The sequence below is a fragment of the Conger conger genome, chromosome 12 (assembly GCF_963514075.1).
Source record: "Conger conger chromosome 12, fConCon1.1, whole genome shotgun sequence".
In the NCBI taxonomy this organism is placed as follows: Eukaryota; Metazoa; Chordata; class Actinopteri; order Anguilliformes; family Congridae; genus Conger; species Conger conger.
The window spans coordinates 24,250,267-24,275,164 of record NC_083771.1 but is presented as its reverse complement, the minus strand read 5'-3'; the positions used below and the strand labels follow the sequence as shown (position 1 = coordinate 24,275,164).

The following is a 24,898-nucleotide window of genomic DNA, read 5'->3' as shown; positions in this document are numbered from 1 at the left end:
GTTTCATTCTTAATGCATATTTACAATGACCTATCAAGTACTAATTGAACCTCCCAGTGCAAAATCTAAGGAAAAGAATCACCAAAAATTATATTTTAAGTGAAATGTTTGCATTTGCTGAAAGCCTCAAAAGACAAGAAATGAAATTGATCAGCCTTAACGCTAACATCAGTCTGCTCTTCATCAAGGTATCAGCACAGATCTCTGACAGAGCAGGCTGATGTTAGCGTTCGGGCTGATCAATTTCATTTCCTGTCTTTTGAGGCTTTAAATCCATACATATGTTGTCTAATTTAATAGTTCACGGGTAAATCCTCAGGCTAAACGATAACAGTCCCATTATTTCAGTCATTTGGGTCTGGCATAACATGGTTTTATTCACCATATTGTTTTTCTTTCTTAGCAAATGAAGAACTCTCTGGTGTATTTGTAGTCCCATCCTTCAGACCAAACTCCTGTGTTAATTTGGGAATGTGGAGAATCGTATTCTGAGACACCCTCCCCCCGATGCTGTTCCTTTCCACTGTGCAGCCTCATAAAACATGCAGAAATACACACACACACACTCCCTGGGCGATGCCATGTTAAATTACCCATGCCGCTGGGGGGCTGCAGCCACACCCAGGCCTGGCGTCAGTGTTGGATATCAGCCTGAGGGGCACACCGCCTCCCACTGTGCCTGAGGTAGACCGGCTGTCTCACACCCCCAGAGAGAGAGATGATGTTTGTGTCTTAGGCACTGACTGTTCCAAGACCCCTGCTTCCATCACACCCTTTAATTGGGGAACACTGATATGTAGAACAAAAGATTTGTGTTTATTTAAAAGGATAAGCATTTATTCAATTCTGAATCTTTCTCCCAGAGAATTTGTGTGTAAATATTACAGTAGCGGCTGCAACAGATTCTTGCTCATTACTACACCTTTCCAGGTTTGTAACCGAATGGAAATCTAGGGTCAGAAGGCCCATAGCGCTGTAGTGTGTATGCTGCTCTCTTTTTTTTTTTTAAATGTTACCGCTAACCACAGCTCACCGAAGCGGCAGACTGAATGCATGCATGCAGAGAGATGCTCGGAGTCACACGCAGATGCATTCATATTTCTATGGAGTTAAGAACATCCAGATAAGCCTATTCTGACCTGGGACAGGCACATGTCTTCAAATGGGAGGTGCATGTTTGCATACACTGAATAATACATTCACTCTTTCCCAGCTCAAGGCTGCTGCTGTGCAATTGTAGCATTGAAGCATATAGTCAACAATAACAATCAAAATAATAATATTCATGTGATATTTTATTTATACTGTACAGCACCTTTCTCAAACCCAAGGTCACTTTGTAAAGAACAAAGATATTTCTCAAATATCATGATCTTTGGTAAGACATATACAGTGAGCTCCATAAAGCTTTGGACAACAACAGATTATTTTTCTTGATTTGGCTAAACTCCAAAGATTCGAAGTCAAACAATTTAAAGTTCAGATTCTCAGTTGTTATGAAAGGGTATTTTTCATAACAACGCTTCCATAGTGCAGGTATAAAGAGCCTTCATTATCCAGTCTTGATTCTAGGCTGTTGACTGCCTTTGGAATTTTGTTATTACCGTCTGTTATGAGGACCAGAGTTGTGCGAATGAAAGTCAAGGAAGCCACAATCTGCTGTATAAATCTGCTAAAAAAGAAGGTACAAGTGCAACTGCACACAAATATCAATCAATATTTAATCATTTAAAATGATTCATTTCACAATGACCTTGTCCAAAGCACTTGAAAGCAATGGTGCATTAATTATGGCCCTCTGAATATTTTTGATTGACAAGCCCATTTAGGAAGTTGGAAGAATGTGTCAAGAAAAAAAATCAATCAAGAACATTTTCTGGATGTGTAAAAACATTTTCAAAGTATAGCTATACAATATTAATTTAAGTCAACTGCTGCCTCTGTGAAATTATGGTCACCAGCCTTAAGGCAATATAACAACTTATGCTATCTGCATTGTTCACAATTTAGTCAGAAGTCTCAAGAACCATTTCCAATTATCAAAAATCCAGCAGTCATCTGGCGGTTGGAAGGTTGCCAGTTCAACCCCCCCCCCCCCCCCCCCTCATTCTTAGTGCATATTTACAATGACCTATGAAGTACTAATTGAACCTCCCAGTGCAAAAATTAAGGAAAAGAATCACCAAAAATTATGTTTTAAGTGAAATGTTTGCATTTGCTGAAAGCCTCAAAAGACAAGAAATGAAATTGACCCAACTCACAGTGGGTCAGTGCATGTGAATGTGTGTGTGAACGGGTGAATGAGAGGCATTCATTGTAAACCTCTTTGGATACATGCGCTGTGTGCAGAAACATGCATCAATTTATCTCATGTGCAGTGCAATCCCCGATTCAAGATGAAGTCTTCCAGGTGGACAAATATGGCCAATATCTAACCACCTTGAAGAAAGTTGAAAGTCAAAATTGAGAGTGAGTGATTTTCACATTTCAGTTCTGCAGGTGTCTGTAAAATTGATGTGGTATTGATGCTTGGAAGTATGTGATTTTCAAGTTGCTGTAATCAGGTCTCCAGCTCTAGGTAAGTGCTGCAGTAAGTATTGATGCTGTTTCCAGCCAGAACTTCTCAATGCACTCCTGACCCCCCTGACCAATCATCCGCTTTCACACAGTCATCTATGCGAAGGTGCTTAATCGCCTCCATTGTCCATCACTTCCCTCAGTAATCGAGGGGATACACTCCTGTCCAACGAAGCCCTGCCTCGTTAAGTGTGAGCTTCAGGCAGTCAGGCTGAACCACTGAAAGCCACAGAATACTCAGAGTGATGGAAACTGCTTGTCTCCTCTCGTAAGCATTTTAGTATCCGCACATAACTCAAATCAGAATGCCCCCTTCACTCCTCAGACAGCCTCTGTTTCCATAAATTGTTCACTTAGTACCGTCATGTTGTTGGGCTGTGTTGATCTAAATCCCTCCTGAATACATTTTGTGCTAGTAATACTTGATGATACAAACAAATAACGAAATGCACAAAAGCTCTGCATTTCTCTTAATACTGTACAGTGATATTTGTTAAAATGCGGTGCAGTGAAATGGATCCGTTTTTCAGACAGGGGATGATTCAGGGGCAGTCGGGGGGAAAGGAGCTTTAATGCCGGGAAGTGACTGAACGTGGCGGCTGACAGGAAGGAGCGAGCCGGCTTCACGCGGCGGTGATGTCACGGCGTGAGTAATCCGCTGACAGAGGCAGAACGGGTGATGGACGACGCCGCGTCGCAGTGATGGAAAGTCACGCAACTGCAGCCGGGACGCTTCCAATCACTGCCCGTCATCGGAGCGGCCATAAAAAATGTGAACAACAAGCACTTCCATGTGCCACAGTGTGTGTGTGTTTTTCTCGTCTTGAGAATTACCGCTGTACTAAGAGTGTATCCATCTGCTGCTCTTTATAACTGGAGTTCACTGGAGCAAGGCTGTGCTAATGCATTGGAACAAGAATCAGATTCCCCTCAAGCATCTTCAAGAAATTACAGAACTTCAGGGCCCTATAACACTCCGTTATCAAAATACCTTAGATAATGCCTCATTAACCTTTCAGCAGGTTTTTTTTGTTCATGGGAAAACACTGATGACTTCCGAACGTACATCACAACACCATTTCAAACCGAAATGTACATCATTAAACCATTTCAAACCAAAATGTACACCATTAAACCATTTCAAATCAAATATACATCATTAAACCATTTCAAACCAAACATACATCATTAAACCATTTCAAACCAAACATACAGCATTAAACCATTTCAAACCAGACTGACAATACCTCATTAAAACAACTGACAATCTCACTGCCTTCTCCCTCTGCTCTCTTAGACAGACACCCAGTAGACAGCTTGTTAAGGATATTTGCTTTTCTGTGTGCATCTATCTTACTCGCTCAGTCTGCGTCTCTGCAGACAATATGTTTTAACAAACACGCCAGACAACATTTTAAGCCCCGCCCTCTGCTCATGTGATTGGCTGCTGAGCCTCTGAGTCCTAACGGACGGTGGAACTCTGAAAGGAACGGGACCGTGAGGCTACCAGAGCGAAGACAAACGCACAGGACCAGTGGGAAAAGACATCCCACACAGAAACACAAGGATGTTGGTTGATATTCGGTTGGCGGTTGATAATGGCAGTTGGTAATGGCGGTTGATAATGGCGGTTGATAATGGCGGTTGATAAGGACAGTTGATGACAGCGGTTGGTAATGGCGGTTGATAATGGCGGTTGGTAATGGCGGTTGATGACGGCAGTTGGTAATGGAGGTTGATAATGGCGGTTGGTAATGACAGTTGATAATGGCGGTTGGTAATGGCGGTTGATAAGGGCGGTTGATGACAGCGGTTGATAATGGCGGTTGATAATGGTGGTTAATAATGGCGGTTGATGACGGTGGTTGATAATGGCGGTTGATAATGGCGGTTGATGACGTTGGTTGATAATGGCGGTTGATAATGGCGGTTGATAATGGAGGTTGATGACAGCGGTAGATAATGGCGGTTGATATTCGGTTGGCAGTTGATAAGGGCGGTTGATGACAGCGGTTGATAATGGTGGTTGATGACGGTGGTTGATAATGGCGGTTGATATTCGGTTGGGGGTTGATAATGGCGGTTGATAATGGCGGTTGATATTCGGTTGGCGGTTGATAATGGTGGTTGGTAATGGCGGTTGATAATGGTGGTTGATAATGGCGGTTGATAATGGCGGTTGATGACGGCTTACCTTGCTGGTTGCGCCTCTGAGCGAAGGCGACCACCAAAGCAGCGAGAACCACACAGCAGAACGACGTTACCACGTTTGCCATCTGTAGGAAAACACAGAATCCAGTGTGAGGGTCCAGCAGGAAAGCACATCTACCAGCTCCCAACCAGACAGGGAAAAGTGTCTCTCTCATTCTCTCATTCTCTCATACTCTCTCCCTCCCTCCCTCCCTCCCCCCCCTCTCTCTCTCTCTCGCTCTCTCTCTCTCTCTCTGTCAGTCATACTCTCACTGAACTCCCCCTCACACATACTCCCCCCCCCCCCCACACACACACACACACACACACACACACACTCCCCCCCCCCCACCCCACACACACACGCACAATCCCTCACACACACACACACACACACACACACACACACTCCCTCACTCCCTCACACACACACACACACACTCCCTCACTCCCTCACACACACACACACGCTTCAGTGAAGTCACCCTCCTCGGGGACAGCCGTCTCCAGAGCACACTTTAAAGGGACAGCGTTCACACACTGCTCCCTTATCAGCGCTGAGCATGCAGCTGTGTAAAGAGCGTCCCCAGCAGTCTGGCATTTCACACACGTATGAACCCTCTGAATGTCCTCTGTTTTATACCTGCGTTCTGCAGGCCATCAAATGGAACAACATGCTAATTCACAGCCCTGCTAGGGCTTTCTTTCCGCATTGTTGATGCTGGCATTTAAACAGTCCACGGCTCCTTGCTTAAGCTTTATGTTCTCATAATGCTATACTACGGTTTTTAAATGAAACTGAAACTGAAAAAAAGATTTTTTTTTTCAGTAAATATATTTATTGTGAGCACATAACAATACAGATTAAAAGGGATACAGCAGATATGCTGCAGCTAGTCCAAACAAAAGAAATGGGAAAGGGACGCGCAGAACATCCCACATACAACAACTAACAAAAATACAATGACAATAACAATAATAATGAAAAAATTTTATACATACAAAATTTTATGAATAAATACAGATGCTAAAAGTGGGCAAAGAGACAAAAGCGAAGGAAGAGAAATGAGAGGACAGCAGGAAAAAGAAAGAGACTGGTAATCATTTATTCTCCATCTTGGGGTGCAAGTGAAGTTAGTCGACAGAAAAAAAGTAATAATCCCCTCTTTTGTCAGATTGTGCTGTGGAGCCTCTTGGGGTATATTTAATCATCTCTAGATGAAGAAGGAAAGAAGATCCTCAAGCCAGGGCAGTGGTGCACAAATCTGGTCCTTGAGGGCCGGTCTGCGTACTGCTTTTTGTTCCAACCAATTGCCTTGTTTTTAATTGCTGACAGCTCTATAAATTACCCTGGTTCAAGCCTGTACTAGAGCACAGTAAAATCATTAGGATACACTTGCAATCTGCAGCTGTAGCCGGTACTCATGTCAGATAAGATATGATTGAGTCAATGAAATAATTAAGACCAGATGTCGGCACAAAATCCTGAAACGGATCGGCCCTTGTTGTGCACCCCTGATCTGGGGGATTAGGACATTTCCAGTGTAGTAGAATCCTTCTGTGGGCTATTAGAGAAGCAAACACCGGGGCATCTGACTTTGCTTTAGTGCGGCCGGGGATATTAGCCAAAAATTCAGAAAATGGCTAACAACGGGGAGGGCCCCAAGGGCAAATTGAGGGCTTTAGACATTATATAAAAAAATAGGACTGATAACTAGTAAGCTTAGGACAAAAAAAACATATGAATATGATTGATAAAAGACATCTATTTCAGAGGATAAAAGTTAGTGGAAATGAGACCAGGTGCAGTATGAAGTTAAATAATTCTGTCAATAAGTCAACTCTGTGGTAATTGCGGGACAGAAGAGAAATGTGTGTGTGCAAAATGACATACTTGAAAAAAGATGAACAGTTTGGACCTAGGTAAGGTAAAGCGAGCCATAAAATCATTGAAGGAAACAGGAAAAAGATCAATCTGAGGAAGATGTAAAGCCTTTCACTTTCCAGAGTGCACAGGCAGTGAAGGGCAGAGGGTGGGGAGAAATGATTATTACAGATGGGGCTATGCAGGGACACAGACTGCCACTTAAAATACTGCCTAAATTGTTTCCGTATTTTCGATGAGCACGGTACGATGGGATTTGATATGTGTTTGCTCGGACGTGAACCCAGAGGAGCACAGATCAAAGCAGAAGGAGAGGGTGAGTAACATGAGTGAGCCTCAATTAAGCAGCAATCAGTGCAAGGACAGACGCGCCATGTGAATCTTCTCAAACATCAAGTTGGGCTAACTTAGTTTATTACGTTGAAGAATTGCTTTCTGCGCCCTTGCAGCCATAGCCTATTGAAATGACCTTATCTAATATTTTAACGAAAGATTTGGTTCAAACAATGCCAAGACATTCATCTTAATAGACTGAATACTGTTGATCAATGAAAGGGGTAGATTCCTCCATTTATTAAGATCAATCTTAATTTGGTCAACCAGTTTGGCAAAATGACTTTTTATGAAGGGATTTGTGTTGGGATGTTGACCCCAAGGTATGGGGTATGGGAATCCTGGGCTGGAGAAATGAGAAAGCAGCAACGTTTAGTAGCCTGATGTATGGGCAAGCACTCACTTTCTGCAATATTGAGCCTATAACCTGAAAATGACCCAAAGAAATTCAGAATGTGTATGATTTTGTCAACAGATAATATGGGTAACATATGGTGAGAGGTCGTCAGCATAGAAAGAAACTCTATGATCCAGGCCTCCTCGGTGAATACCGACAAAAGATATGTTTATATATATTCACTTCACACTTCAAATGTGGAGGGAAAAGGGGAAAAAGTATAACCGGAAAAGGAATTTCAGAACAGAACACACCCTGTAGGACACCCTAACCAATTACAGAACAGAACACACCCTAAACAATTACAGAACAGAACACACTCTAACCAATTACAGAACGGAACACACCCTAACCAATTACAGAGCAGAACACACCCTAATCAATTAGAGAACAGAACACACCTTAATCAATTAGAGAATAGAATACTCTAATCAGTTTGCTGATTGCCTGAGATCCAGGTTTCTCAAAATGGGGGTACAAAGGTTTCTATTCAAATAGGCAAGAACAGCAACTGCTAATGGCGGCAACTTGAGGCTAATAAGCCTTCATCAGGATCTGGAGCACAGAGACAAAGACATGTATTTATAGTGATCACAGATAACACACAACTGTCAAATAACAGGGAAAATGCTGGGCAAATTGGTGCATATTAATGACCTATTTATACGCAATCCATCAATCAAACAGTCATTAATTGTCTGAAAAAGGCAAATGGTTAGCCTGATGGATAACTAGACTGAATTATATATCATGTTGAATGGCAGTGGGGATCTACAAACAAAATGATCAGTGCCATACATCAGCATGGGACACTACAAAAACACACAGTAATTGATTTCTTCATTAAGGCCAGGAAAATGGATCGCTCCGTTTAAAAACCCAAACAGTTTCCCTTGTAATTATAGTTTTATCCTTGTGAAGGACCTTATATGCTGTAAACTTTCGAAGATCTGGGATTCCAATGGTTAGTACACTCATAACATGTAATTTTATTTATTTCTTGTATTCCATTGTTAAATGGGGCTGTGCTTTTCATAATTATTAGTTATAATCATTTTCAAGAACCACAACAAGAACAACCACAACAGCAATAATAATAATAGATCCAATTACATTTGTATATACATACATTAATCTACCAATCTGTTAGCGTAGTTTGCTAACACCATTGTCAATCAATCACTCAATCACTACTTCTTGACTTAAAAGTGTTAACTGATAGAAAGCAATGCAGAACTGGTCTAATTAACTGGTCTAATTAGTGACAGCACAATACACACACTACCTCCACCTGTGAGGGTTTGAAACAACAGTGCTGTACGAATAAAACGAGAGTGAAATTAAATCACATGCCACGTCTTAGCATCATTACTCTTGCTTTTCTCCCACCTAAGAGCGGTGCTTAGCTGATTACGCTTCTGAACAATGCGCTCAGAGCGGCTTTCATTTTTCACCTGTCCGATTCGCCCGCGGATTTCACAATGTCCGCCGTCAACTGCAAGAAAACAGAATTCCTCCTTCCTCCTCCTTCAGTGTCCACTCCTGTGTAGATGCATTCCTGTTTAATTAAAATATATAATTCATTGCCCATTCAAATGATCCCCACACCCCTCTCCGCTTTATGTAATGCCCAGGAAAATTAGCATTTAAATGAGAAATTCCAGGCTGCGGTTTGACAATGTGTCCCTAAATGGCAGGTCAAACGGTCAGGAGCTGTTTTGAAAGCATCTTCTCGATCTTCGACAAATGAATAAGTGAAATCTGTAGCACACAGCTACACTCAACCCTCAAATGAATGAGTGAAAACTGTTTAACATCTCCTCATTTTAAATTATACACGGTTTCTGAAGAGAATAGATTTTTCGATGGAGAAGAGACAGAATTCAAAGCAATAATGTACGTTCAGGATTATGACCTTTTATCATATTTATGGGGCCACACATAACAATGTCAGAATATTTCATACGCAAACTTCATTTAACAAGTATTCATATTGAACGTATTCTCTCACCCACTTGAGATGTATATATTGAGGCAAAGTGGACGGATATACATGCTTTGGATGCTGCTTTATGTACTAATACATACAATAGGCTGTTAGGCCAAAGGCCATGCTATAGGTTTAGAGTGCAAATACACTATTTATATTGCATTTACTGTATATAGCTCTTATTGGGATTGCTGTCATGTTCTTGTCAAACAGTATAAAGCACAGTGCCTAGAACCCCAGAGATTTTCATTAATCTACAGTATGACAGCAATGGATTTTTTCCACTGTAATTACACACGGTTCCTTGATTTTTCATATACAATATGTTGTGTATACTTAGAGCCTGCATTGCTAAGACCTTTATTGTGTGCTTATAGCACAAGCAAAACTAAGAAAACAGCAAATGATTGGTGCCAAACGCGATGACAACCAATCGTTCATGTTATTGGTTTTGTGTGAGCTAGAATGTTTTGGACAAGCTAAAGGTCTTGGTAAATCAGGCCATTAGTGCAGTATAGGTGCTGAAGTGCATGCAGAAGTCAGCATATTCACCTCTGCATTTTTTTGTAGCAAACTATTTTGCTTCAGTGAACATCACATAAGTATATTTGTCACTGAAAGATAAAATTTGAGCAAGTTATCGGAGGGAACTAACTCGCCATAGGTAATGACATGTTCTGTTGTTCTGTTGATGTTCACTGGGTTAACAACAGCTGGAAAAGTTGGAGAATTTGTTACAGTGTCAGTATTTGTAAGGCCGAAACCTTGGTGAAAAACAGCAAACATTACTGTAATGTTCAGGACGGTTCAGTAAATTAATGAGGGTTAATGAGGGATACGTGAATTATGAATACAGATAAAATTCAATATAGCTAGAGAATATGCAGCCTCAAATTACAAGTTAAACACAGTGAGCCAACCCTTGTTAATTTGCCCCCAGAATTGGACTCAATGTTAACACAACTTACCAATTTAATATATCCATGCCCTTTCCATTTGATGTTATTCAAATTAAATCAAACAAATCTCCATTTCCAATCTAAAATAAATTTGAAAAAAAAAATGGCATGGTAGTTAGTGCTAAACTTGAGCCATGGGCATGAAAAGGCTTGTAAATAGTTTTACCACATTATCATTTCTTCCTCAAAATCACTCTCCAGTAACATCCAATACCACTCGCCTGAATTTGACCACCTGCGTCCTGGAGCCCTTAGGCTATTAAGTATCACATAAATCATAAACTATAACTCATAAATCACCATGCCACAACAGATTACCAAAGACAGTAAGGTGCGTGGCATTTGCCAGTCCAAGGTTTTTCAATTGGTTTGACCTTTCCTCCAAAGACAGGTGGTAATTGCATGTTAGAAACGAGGCCGATTCTGTCATAATCTCAGCGTCTTCCGAATCGGCTTGGCAGCTGTAGTTCTGGATTGAAGATCCTCGATCAATACCACCTCATCATCGTGGACTGTGCTGTTTCAGGCTGATCAGCAATAAGCATATTTTTATGGACACCACCGACTGCGTTTCATACTGATGCGTTAATGGAGCCTGGCTCCTTTGAACTTTCCAAGAGAGAATTGAGCAAACTGAAACAAAGGGCTCATTCTGCTTATTTTTCACCTCCCGTCTCCCCAGAAAAATTAAGTGATGGGACAGATCCCGAAGCCAGAGCTTCAGTGAAGCGCACACACAGGCACTGGGCTAGGACTGAAAAGACACTGCTCTAGTCTACTGTGTACAAGGAACACGCGCCGTGCTGTGTAAGCATGTGGGGGGGGGGGGGGGTGCTGCTCTAAACCCTCCCCCAAATTAACCACAGAGCGGAGGATTAATTCAGCTCACATCTCCACAGCCAGCCCCACTGTGGAGTCAAACCGAATTGAAAGAAACATTATTTTCCCTGAGTGACCCCAGCGACCACAGCTAATGGCCGTCACCGCCAATCTCCCCTTACCTGACAGTGATTAATCTCATGAGAGGAGAAATACGCCAGGACATGTAACAGATAGAGCCTCAGCACTGTGCTACGGCTCCAGGCCGGTCTGGGCACCAGCACTCGCATGTTTTCAGAGAGCAGTATGATGCACAGCTCAGATGCTGCACAGCTCAGATGATGCACAGCTCAGATGCTGCACAGCTCAGATGTTTTCTGGAGGTCAGAAAGCAGACAGAGCAGTCGGGCGCACATCAATCCACTCTCTGACCAAATGAACACGCCCTATTCACTTTGCAACTGCGGCACCATAAAATTCAGCACGCACACACGTGAACTTTCTTGCTTTCACACACTCACACACACACTTTCCCACTGTAGGTCAGTCTTATGAAGCCCACCCAGGTTGTAGACCTCATTATGGGTCTTTGGCCATTAGTGGAATAAAAATAAGCATCTACACCACACTGAGCTGACCTGAAAAGTATCTACATGTATGAGATGTCTGTTTCAGCTCTATCAATGGGCACATTTTAACAACTCACCCGCTAACGCACAGACTCCCAGTGTAGTGACACCACTGCCGTGGCCAGGGGCCCAATGCTGACCATGCTAGACCATCGCTAGCAGCCTCGCTGGGGCTGGTTAACTGGCCACAGCACTGCCCAGGGAGGGGAGGGGGTCACACCCAGGACCAGCAGGGTCACCCAGAGAGGCCGTCTGCATGGGCTGTTGATGAAGAGCCAGAAGTACTGCCGCAGTAACACGCTGCATCACATTTTTGCATCACACTTTATTTAGCAGACGCTTTTATCCAAAGCAACATGTGTCAAAATACCAATGATACTAGAACAAACTACAAAACTCATCGAATAAGACAAATTTGAATAAAGAATCAGTTGTACATCCATGAACATTAAGTCTAGTACACATGGCAAATATGGCAATTATTTTCTATCTTTATTAATAACCCCTTAAGTCTCAATGTGGGTTTTTTTTTTTACAAGAATGTCCAATTCTCAATCACTATGGTAACATGATAAATCATTTGAGAGCGTTAAGACTCACAGTTCTATCTATATAACCTATATTAAGAAGCCATTGCATTAGCAGCAGCAGTTCCTTATTTCTTAAAATGTTGCAAATGGGGGAAACCTCGGGGGGAACCTGGCCATCTCTGCATTTGGAAATCCATTTACTACACAAAATGTCCGAGTCCTTTTCATGCCAACGTCCAGCGAACCAACTGAATAATAATGAAATTCTAAAAACGTGCTAATTCTGAGAAATGTCGATAGAATGTCCATGGTTTAGAATTTCTCTGGAGGAATTATCAATGTTATCCATTTTGTTGTTGCATACTTCTACAAAAGGACTTGTATAAAGGAATGTAATAATCTTTTGTGTTGGTTCTCTTGAACAGGACCACGTACAAACTTATCTGACTAGTATCTGTAATCCAGTTGCACAGTAAAGGCGTGATAAATAGAGTATAACTTCAACTCCACCTAGTACCGGCTTGAGGTATGGTATTGAAGTAAAGACAGAGAAGTATGTTAGCCATTATGACAATATGTTTCCAACGATGTGTAGTTTGTTAGGCTTGCATAAAACAATACAACATCTTCTTGCCTGTGAAACAAAACCATACCATTGACACTGAGACGGTTACGCTTTGGCAAAAACAGTTATTGAGATTTTATGGCCGAAAAAGGTTGACTTTTACAACAAAAAAAATATCTTGTGATGCCTACATCTAAATAGAGGACTACCTTTGGTGGACTTCCAAGGAATCTCTCGTCTCTCTAGCCTCTAGAGTATTCTCGAGTTAATATTTCTAAAAACAATGGAAACACCTTTGGCTCCAATATAGAGAGCATTTTCATTGACTTGACCCCATTTTATATCAGTGAGCATCTAAATTCTCAAAATATTTTATTACTATTCAGGATGCTTATAAATAAGGAACAAGCCTGATTTTGAATAATAAATAGCATGCAAAATTATGGAATTATGTGTTTGACTTGTTGATGGAGGTTGGGTATTCAACAAAAACTTCAAACAATGGATCTCAATCAATATACACTGACCAAGCACTTTATTAGGAACACTTTATTACACCTATCTAATCAGCCAATTGTGTGGCAGCAGTGCAATGCATACAATCATGCAGATTTGGGTCAGGAGCTTCAGTTAATGTTCACTAATTATCTGTCTAACTAACTCACTAGTTTTGTAATTCAATCAGGTAAACTCACAGACTAACTCTATCTCTACTTCGACACTCAATAACTCCGCCTCCCTGTTCTATCTCTAATTGCTTGCCTTGATTCGGCGAAGTTCTCACCTGCTCTCCCCTATCACTAGATTCCTTGACTCTGTGCAATTGTCTACTCCCTAGTCCGCAGCCATTTGTATTGAATGTGTGTCTTTGTGAATCCAGTCCACGTCTTTGAGCATCCCTTGCCATTGTATTATTGCCCGTTCGTGTTTCTCATCTGATGTTTATTTGTTAGATCATCCTCACTCCCATGCCCCACCTAGTTTGTCTCATCCCTCTGTGTATTTATACCCTGGTCTCAGTAGTGAACCTTGTCAGAAAGTTGAGCTATATTTCAGAGCCGATTATTTGTAAGCCTGTTACACTAGTGATTCCTGAGACACCCCTTTGCCTAATTTCGAGTTTGCCTTGCCCCTTCGGTTTTGTTTGCTTGTGATTTTTGGGTTTTGATCTACAGTCTGTTTCTGTGACTACTCTCTTTGCCCTTTCGTACCTTTGCATTTCTCATCATCTAGATTTTGACCAAGGACTGTTTACTCACTATTCTTTTGCTTCTCAATTTGGCACTGTGTCTACTGGATTACCTGGCTTTGTACTGTAGTTTTCGGAATACTGTGGTTTCTGGCTGCGAGCGTAACAAGTGCTATGAAACAAAAATAAAAACGTATTTTCATAGTAATTAATACGTTTGTTGGACACGGTATATTTTCCTTTGAAATCAAAAGTTAATGAATAATTAGACGGTGCAGTAAAAAGTAGACGATACAGTAAACACTATGTAATTAAAGGCCAGTAAAATAAACCATTACCCACTTTTAGATACATTACAAAAATATCTAAAATATTTAAAGACCCGTGGACCAATATTTACACCTAAAATAATATATTGACTCAATGGAAAATAATCATTGTGTCTCTGTCATGGCAATGTGACTTTTGTCCTTGAAATGTTTTCTGTGTAATTAAGAGAAGCCTGTGTTGGAGAGATGAAGCTTTGACACACACATGAATCTTAATGTGATTAATATGAGTAGCCACTGTACAGCAGCCAGAGCAAAGATCCTCTTCATGGCAGTAAGGCTGTCTGCTTAAACTGGAAAGCTTTCGCTTTCATTGACCCTCTCGTCAACTCATTGAAAGGAACAAAAAGCTTTTTTATAGACTGAAAAAGTGGGGGGGAAATCTCCGCCACTTATTTTAGTTTGATCCTTTCCGACCATCCGTCTCTGCCCATCAGTGAGTCTGCTCTCCAAAAGCTGTCCATTAACTTCCATTCTCACTCAACTTCTGTACTGGTACCAACATGAAACGATCAACGCTTGCAGGTAGCTTTTTACAGGCTTTAAGCATAACTCTCAGGTTTTTTGTTTTTTTTGTGCAGTTAAAACATTTTTTTGGCCAGCCTGTAGCCTAGCGGCTAAGGTGCATGACTGGGACCTGGAAAGTTGGTGGTTCAAGCCATAAGCTAAAAAACAAATGAGTATTATTATTATTATTATTAGATAATCCACACAGAGACCACTCCCACAACCCATAACCCAACAAAGAATAAATACCTCCACTAAAATATAACTACATTCAAACCTTTGGACTATAAGACTTTCATACTTTCCTTTTGTAAGATGGTGGGGGTTGTGGGTCTTCCTGACTAGGTGAGCAATGACTTCTGATATAATGATCTTTTTCCCCATCAGCGGGGTAGTCCAGGGAAGATATCTGTCAGGGGAAGATGTGTGTCTTCGCCCCGGGATACTCTTGGTCCTGATCAGACCTGATGACAGTGCCTTCAATCTTCATAGGCCCGCTCAACGAACCCTACACATTTATACATCCAGTCCATCCACCCATCGGCCAACACATGAGAACCAATCCCAAAACCAAAACAAAAATCATGAGGTCCAGCTTCTTATCATATCTCCTGTTCTGATAATCTGCTTCATATGTCACATGAGCGTCTCCCCTGGGAGCGTTAACCTCACAGACTCACAACTTCACAATCTCAGACTGAGAACCTCACAGACTCACAACCTCACAATCTCAGACTGAGAACCTCACAGACTCACAACCTCACAATCTCAGACTGAGAACCTCACAGACTCACAACCTCACAATCACAGACTGAGAACCTCACAGACTCACAACCTCACAATCTCAGACTGAGAACCTCACAGACTCACAACCTCACAATCACAGACTGAGAACCTCACAGACTCACAACCTCACAATCTCAGACTGAGAACCTCACAGACTCATAACCTCACAATCTCAGACTGAGAACGTCACAGACTCACAACCTCACAAACTCAGACTGAGAACCTCACAGACTCACAACCTCACAAACTCAGACTGAGAACCTCACAGACTCACAGACTCAGAGACTCACAACCTCACAGTCTGAGATAAGCAGAGGAATGGCTTATTTAATCATAATCATAATTTGTTATTTAACTGATGTTTTTAGCCGAAGGGACTCATAGTTGACTAAGCAGCAACGTGGGGTTAAGGGCCTTGCTCAAGGGCCCAAGAGTTGCACAGATCTTATTGTGGCTACACCAGGGATTGAACCACCAACCTTCCGGGGCCCAGTCATGCAACTTAGAGACTAGGCTACAGGCTGCCCCCATTTCACCTGCCATGATACCTGCTGTACTAACTGCTGCAGCTCAATGAAATCAGTAAACGGAAACCCCAATGTGCTAGAACGAGTGGGTTCACACGCGCGGATATTTCAGTGCACATAATACAGTATATACGTCAAATATTCAGCATTTAATCTCATGATCAGTTTTACGAAGGTCTTTGATTACCCATGAACTGGTGATTCTCTCTCTATGGAGATTAATTTTCATATGCAGTGGCCAAACACCTTCAGGCATCACGCAGCCCTAATTTAAATGAGCCTCTCAACATTAACTTTTCACAACTGCTAAATACCATAAAGGAAGACCACATTGCCTTTATTACTGATGGCTTCAGACTAATGGCCTACGTTAGACTACATCGTTACAAAATGCTAGTGGAATACAAAACCCAAGGTTTACAGTATTAGTGGATAAAGAATACAATTGTATTTCTTTTGTAAAGTCTATGCCTGAATGCCAGAATGGGTAGCACAATGAATGAACAGCTCCATAAGATCCAGTGCTTCTCGTGGTTGTTTTATTTTAAAATGTCTGAACGTAATGATGTGACCTTCACAGACGACACCATTAAAAGCTCTACTGCTTCAAACGTCACACAATTTCCACCACATTCATGCCCGGTGGAAGCGGTATAAAATATTAAAAAGCAGTTATTATCAGACCACTGAGGAACAGCCTATTTAATCCAATTTCAAGTTTCTTTCACTAAAACATATTGCTATTCAACATTTGTAAACAAAGAGACAAGTCATTTTCATTAGATTTTAGCTGAAGAATTGTGAGACGCATACATTATGCATTAAGGTGATGAATGCCTTTCCGTTTTTATATATTAAAAATGTTTAGAAACCCCCCCCCCCAACACACACACACACACTCACACACACACACAAAACAAATGACCCACCCCGTTCTCTTTGGCTTTGCCTATATAGCTATAATGGTTTAACAAAAGGTCAGAAATAGTGAGCACAAACAAGCTAATGGAAATTTTATCAAAATGAACAAAAAAAACAAAAACATTTTTAACCCATATTCCAGAAAAACAACACACCAATCACATTTGATGACTTTAAAAGCAAAAGTCCACCTCCTCCCATTCCATTCCTGTACCAAATAACATAGCTATATAAAATCTAACCATCTCCAAAACTCTTCCATGTTTCAAGAACTGCAACCAATAAAGATTTTACAAATGCAGAAAATGTATTTCCACCATTGACAATACCTCAGTACCCACCAATATATGGACCAGTGACTAAAACATCGCCTGGAAAACTACTCTGTAAAACTACTGTCAAAATGACAAATAACTGCGAGAGGAAATTAATCCAATAAAAATACTTCACAGAACTCATCCACTCAAAGTAAAATGATTTGTAATGGGGCTCTCCAATATCAATACCTGAACCAGCGAGCATAAATTTGTGACAACCACTTACTTAAAAGCTTTATTGCTGCGCCATTGAGTGTTCAAGTGAACACAAACATTGCTTTTGCTGTGAGACTGATGTTGCACTGCGCTACTTTTGGAGTTTTTCTAAGTGTTATAATGCATTGTTATGGCATAGGTGAAGAAGTAACACTAACATATTTTAGGCTTTGGCAAACCTAATCACTCAGAACATATCTTCTGCCTCTAATACATTTTTTAAAACAATTTCTTGAGTAAAACTGCATTGCAGCATATTCCAGTAATCTAAATGAAGCTGTTTTGCATAGAGGAAGTATAGAAGGCATACTTCAGTAACAAAGAAAGTCCCAAGGGCACACTTCAGTAACAAAGTCGTCCTACAAGCGCCCTCATTCCCCTCTCACACTTCTCCACGTCCGTGGCCTTGGGGCAGGTAAACACAGGGGGCAGAATTTGCCCCATTCCGTCCATGTTCCTCAGCATTCCGTCCGTGTTCCTCAGCGTTCCGTCCGTGTTCCCCAGCGTTCCGTCCATGTTCCTCAGCATTCCGTCCGTGTTCCTCAGCCTTAGGTCCGTGTTCCTCAGCCTTAGGTCCGTGTTCCTCAGCATTCCGTCCGTGTTCCTCAGCCTTAGGTCCATGTTCCTCAGCATTCCATCCGTGTTCCTCAGCGTTCCGTCCGTGTTCCCCAGCGTTCCGTCCATGTTCCTCAGAATTCTGTCCGTGTTCCTCAGCGTTCCGTCCGTGTTCCTCAGCGTTCCGTCCGTGTTCCTCAGCGTTCCATCCGTGTTCCTCAGCATTCTGTCCGTGTTCCTCAGTGTTTTGTCCATGTTCCTCAGCCTTAGGTCTGTGTTCCTCAGCCTTAGGTCCATGTTCCTCAGCATTCCGTCCGTGTTCCTTAGTGTCAGGTCCATATTCCTCAGCGCTCCATCAGTGTTCCTCAGCGTTCCCCCTGTGTTCCTCAGCCTTAGGTCCGTGTTCCTCAGCGTTCCACCCCCCGTGTTCCTCAGCCTTAGGTCCATGTTCCTCAGTGTTTGGTCCGTGTTCCTCAGCCTTAGGTCTGTATTCCTCAGCATTCCCCCCCGTGTTCCTCCGCCCCCCGTCCGTGCGTGTGCGGTTGGGTCCAGGCCGCAGAGAGGCGCTGTGCAGCGCGCTCCTGCAGGCCCTCGGAGGTGCGTCAGTCACGGCGGCCCTGACAGAGTCATTAGGCTGCTATTCCCAGCTGCCCCGGCCCTTTCAGTGCTGATTAGAGGGATAATCCATTACGGCCCGGCCCTGCCACCACCCCCTGCCAGCCCCCAGCCTGCTCTGGGGGGAAGTCTTCCATCACAGGCTCCACACCATCCCCATACCCAGAATACCTGAGCCCAACAAGGTCACAGCAAAGCGCCAGGATCAGCAGATACTGAAGTCTTAGCACCATCAGTATTTTCATTTCCATTCTTCAAAAGGGCTAATCTGCCATTTAATAATCTGGGGTTTAACTATAGTTCAAAGTGGTATTTCTTTCTTTATGTTATCAGAAACTAATCGCAGTGAGACTTGTATTTCAGTAATGTAGGTAGATTACTAATTCATTTTTTAATGAGCATATTTTATGGAAAAATATTTTTTGCAGAAAAAAAAAAGAATAGCACCCCTTGCACTAGTAGTCTACCACCACCATAAGAAATGAAAATGAAAACTGTAAGTTGAATTGAAGAGCAGGAAGTTAAGAGAACGAGGGATGATTATCGAAAACAACACTTAAGCAGTGGCCATCATTATTTCATGTTAATAACTACATTAGTTATTGCCGAATCATATTGGAATAAAAAAATCAGTTAATGTATTTGTTAATGGTAACTAAGTTCATCCTATGGTTTGCTAATGTATAAGTATCATGTAACAAATACATTAGTTCATTATGCATTAACTAATTAAGTTAAATTAATGTATTTCTCATCATTATTTGTCATCCATCATTAATTCACAACTATATTAGTGAATGCCAATTCATGAAGCGTATTGTAAAGTGAGACCCTGTTAATGAGTGAATACACTCATCAGTGTGTCAGAAATCGGCAGAAGCCATTGTTTGATCATATAAACAATAAATATATAATTTTAAGCCATATTCCAGAAAAACAATGCAGCAATCACATTTGATGTCTTTAACAGAAAAGGTGTACCTCTCATTCCTGTACCCAATAACACAACATCCTGTGCCCAATAACATTACATTACATTACTGGCATTTGGCAGACGCTATTATCCAGAGCGACGTACAGTTGATTAGGCTAAGCACGAGACAAACTTTCCCTGGAGCAATGCAGGGTTAAGGACCTTGCTCAAGGGCCCAACAGCTGTGCGGATCATATTGTGGCTACACCAGGATTAGAACCACCGAACTTGCGTGTCCCAGTCATTTACCTTAACCACTACGCTACCGGCCACCCGTACATAACTCTAAATATAAAACCCTTCCATGTGGCACAGTGCTTTCAGTAAGTGTTCCTGGGCGGATTTTAGATGGGCACCAGCAGGTTCTTATGGAATCGTGAGGCATTTCCTGTCAATTATCCATGGGAAGTGTGACGCATTTCTGTTAAGAGTGTAATTTTTAGTATCAGTAATAATAAAGATAATTGAAGCCTTTTAAATAACAAGGCCTGAAAGCCATAATTTCATATGCTACTTCCAGGTCCATGCCCACTTTGGTCGCTGGCCTATTCAAGAAGCCTGAGGTTCCTATTGTGTCCGTTTTAAGGCGGTTTAATAGATGAGACTAGCAGAGTAATTAAAGTGTACATCTCATTAGCTGCTGCTCATGAATGCTGAAATATTGTTTGTGAATTATAGCCTGATATTCAGCAGTCGCCTACCTCTCGAAACCATATTTGGCCAATTACAGATTTCATTGCACACAGGCCGTCTCCCTGGGATACGGATCGATCGCAGCAGAGGGGCGAAGCTCTGAGCCTCTAAACTTCTGACTGACAGCTCATTGATTCCCGCTGATGGAAAAACAGAATCTGCCCAGGTTCGCGGTGGATGTTTAGAGCTCTGGCACATGTGGATTCCCAGAGAGGAGACAGACATTTTCTTGACCTTCCTCAGTTGTCTGCTCCAGCCAGTAGTCAGTTTGCAAGTTACTTTGGCACTTATCAAAAGTAAACTTGAACTAGCTAACTAACACTTTCACAGTTATTCCAAAGTTAATGTCGTACAGGTAGCTAGGTACAAAATAAGTCAGAGCATCATGATAAGACAACTATGGCAATTATGGTGATTTGTTGTATTAACAATGCATGTTTTTCACCTTGTCATGTACACAGCAATGTAGTATCTAGATACATGTATAAACTGTGGCAAAGTAGATCAAATATGAACAATGGCGAGAGGCCCATGTTAAAGTGAAAAGAGCAATATGCAGACTGTCTTTAGTGCCCAACCGCCTTGGAGCTGCACTTGAGTTGGTACATAGAATTGCCACACATTAGCCTCGTTGTGAGACAAACTGCGTGAATTGAGAGACACGCTACTCTCAACTCAACAACAATTAATGATCAATTATTAATATACAGAAATTCCTTTCCCGCTGTTGTGCATTTTTTTCCTTGCAAGATTTAAGACAAAATGGAGGTGCATCTGACCGTACCAAACCCTCTAACAGACGTGCCTGAGACACCCGCAGAACGGTGAGGTATTGCTAAGGCATTACAGGATGGATGTGCCCCATCTGCCACCATAAATACCAGGTCCCCCCCGTCTTCCTGTACTCTTTCCTTGGACAGATCATATTTCTGTGTTGTGATTTCAGTTCTCTGTTCTGTTCTGTTCTGTTGGCAATCAGTTTCCCTGCTGGGGTGGGACCCGGTTTGTTCCCCTGAGACGCAGCCCTATGTCACCGTGCCTGCACAGTTAACATTCACTCCACAGTATGTGAGCTTAGTCATCCATACTTTTTACTTGTTTATTTATTTATCTATCATTTTTTACAATACACATGCCTGCCGTGCCAACAAAACAGCTCTAGTTACTCCAACATTGCCAAATTGAACAACATTTCTGGCAAATCTCAAAACTTTGCATGGAAATTTTCCATAGTTTTTGCCTGACTACAAAAACATACACTAGCGGATACTGTGTTCCTAATTTAGAGCAGGCCCTTGTCCAAAATTAATAATAGAGAGTGATTCATAAATCAAAATCCCTACAACATCCAAACCACTACATCATAGTATTGCACACGTTTTATTGCCGGAGAATTCTATGAACACATATCCAGAGCACATGTGGGGGAGTTGGTTCCCTGTCACAGTGACACAGCAGATCCTGCTCTTTCACCCAATGAGCATGCGGCCACATTGTTCAGCAAATAACTTGTTCTGTTTGACATACTGTAGGCAAAGGGCTGAGATGGTATACATGCATGACTAATGCATTTCTTCTATACAGTATATACTTGTTTGAACTCAGTGGGGTAATTTTCCCTTTGCATTTTCCCCCATTCTAGTGACTTAGGAGCAGTGGGTAGCCACAGTGTGGCACCCTGGGAGCAATGTAGGGTTAAGGGCCGTGCTCAAGGGCCCAACAGCTGTGCAGAGCTGATTGTGGCCACACCGGGCTTGAACCACCAACTTTCCGGACCCCAGTCATGTTCCTTAGTAGTCATGTACCAGTAGTACAACAACAACCTTCAAGTTTTGTGAAGCTGTGATATTTTTTGCTAGCCAATGCTTTTATATTTCTGGACATGCTGAATGTTTGCAGACATGCAAAGCTTATATAATGATGACAAAGAAAAGGTATACACTCAGTCAGTACTTTATTAGGTAGACCTGTACACCAACTTGTTGATTTAATTTTTAAATCAGCCAATCATGTGGCAGCAACTTAATGCATAAAAGCATGCAGACATGGTCAAAAGGTTCAGCTGTTTTTCAGACCAAATGTCAGAATGGGGAAGAAATGTGATCTAAGTGACCGTGGAATGACTATTGGTGGTTTGAGTATCTCACTTTGTCCTGCTGGGGCTGTGGTACAGAGCCAGCAGAGGGATATGCCCTGTACGTAGGCCCACAGACTGGCACAGAGCTGTCACCCGTCACAACCTGCTCCAACGTCCCCTTTCGCCTCAAAATGAGGGTTGCAGAATTCAGGGAGGAAGATAGGTACCTTCAAAACGAGTGCTTGCTGTGAGAACATCAGAACCTGAGATGATCCATCAACAAGAACCTGCGTACTGTTCTTCAACCATCCACAGTATTCAACTGGGCCAACATAGCAGCATCCACCACACTGTGCTCAACCATATGTGGTTGAAGTGTAAATTCTGCTTCCCATGAGCTCTATTCACAAAATTGCTACATGCAAGCAAGATGTAATCATTTTAGTTTATTTTTAGAGCATTTCAAAGAAGTTCCACTTTAATTCACAAAGAGGGATTTCAGGAGAACTCAGTCGAATATCTGCCATTCTCCTGCTGGCAGTGAGTGGGTGAGTGAATATGTGGACAGCAAACTCCACCCATGAATAAGGCTATTTTATGTCCAGAACAAAATAATACAAGCACATGCTCTCAGTTTTGTGAGGAATACAGATTTGTTCTTCAAGGATCAAATTTCCCAAATGTGCCCTGAAAGTATAGTAATGTTCTTCTTGGGTACAAAAGAGTATGTTTTCCAAGCACAAGAAGTACAAGTTCATTGCTGGCTAAGGGTACAATTTTATGCACCCATATGGTATCACCCCAGCGACATGCATTTGTACCTTTTTAGGCACTTGTTGTACCTTTATTTCGGAGAGTGTGGCTTAAGGTTTGATGGTGACAGTACTGTGCACAGTACAGGAACAATGCATGTAAAGAGAGGAACACTCATTCCCCCATTCAAGGTGAAGAATGACAAACATTTCATCACTCCTCTCCTCCTCCAGACCAGAGGCAGGGAGGATGGCGGCTCGGACGCTTTGCAGCAGCAGATTCCTGAATTTTGGACAGAAATGTTTTGTGACAAGCATTTTCAGAACTCTTTATGCCCAGAGAGTGAAAATGGTCACATATGGTCAGCAGGCCTCTGGCTACCGTGGTGTACACAGAGCGTAGACTTGCATGCTGATGCTAAGCTCTTCATCGCCCATCGGATTTGCACAATTTCTATGCTTCGCTCTCAGGACAGGAAGTGCCAAAAGGTAGATTTGTGGGACAGAGAATTGTGACAGAATTTCAGGGCTCTACATAACTGTGTATGATTCTAACTATAATGACATAAATTTCATGCTTTATCATTGGCATTTCGGCTTGTCTTGTACTTCTGTGAATAGGGTCTGCTAGTTGAAATATTGATCCATCCTTGCTATTTTAAATTAAAAAGTTATGTTCATAATCCTTGAATTACTTATGTATGTAATGGGAACCTCCAAGCACATTAATTAGCCTTTATTTATTTCTTTATTCATTTATTTCTTTATTTCATTTACAAATAAATAAATACACACGATGAGGCTTTACACTTATTTAAAAACCAATATAACATTTATTTTAGAAAAGGCTTTTACATAACTAATGGACTTAATTGTGTTGTGCCTTTGTATTCTGAAACTAGTCTAAAACTGTTGAGCACAGATGGCCACTTGGATGTGAATTTATCCTATACTCCACTGTATATAAAAATGAAATGGAATACGTGTCACAATTGTGTCTCATAATTTTGTCATGCTTTTCTCTGAATTCCCCAGACAATAACAGTGTTACGAAAAAAAAAAAAAAGAAACAAAGCTTTATCGCATTCCTGAACGTTGCAAGTGAATGCATTTGTACCCAAGCCATCCAATGAATATGATTGTGCATGGCACCTATTGTCCTAAGTGTAATTGTTCTATTTTCCGGATCACCCCTCTCTCCACTCCTGACTTTTGGGCATTATGAATTGTGCTTCATTCCAATAACAATCACCTCAAAATCCCAGATATATACTGAAATGGCATCCTCACAACGCAGCCTGTTAGAGCTCACACCCCTCCCCACTTTGAGTGTCCTTCCTGTAAACGTCAGGAACAGTGACAGTACTTTCAATGTCACATTCAGCATGGTGCTCAGAGCTCTGTCCCACAGACAGCCACCAGGCCTTCAGCTCCACACTCATATCACAGCTGGATTCCTTTCGCTGAGATGACTGCTGCTTTTGCCCAGTCAAACTATGTGAGAATACAGGCTTCATATACACTTACTGAGCGCTTTCTTACAAGAACGCTTGTACACCGACTTATT

General features: G+C 41.8%; 1 protein-coding gene across 1 annotated transcript in view; it reads right to left on the bottom strand.

Annotated features, from left to right (window-relative positions):
• The window catches only part of cntfr (ciliary neurotrophic factor receptor), a 221,851-nt gene that overhangs the window by 123,129 nt on the left and 73,824 nt on the right, over positions 1–24,898 (bottom strand). Inside the window, exon 2 of the mRNA XM_061215585.1 lies at positions 4,772–4,853. Within this exon, the coding sequence (XP_061071569.1) occupies positions 4,772–4,853 (82 nt within the window). The remainder of the gene's footprint in view (positions 1–4,771; positions 4,854–24,898) is intronic.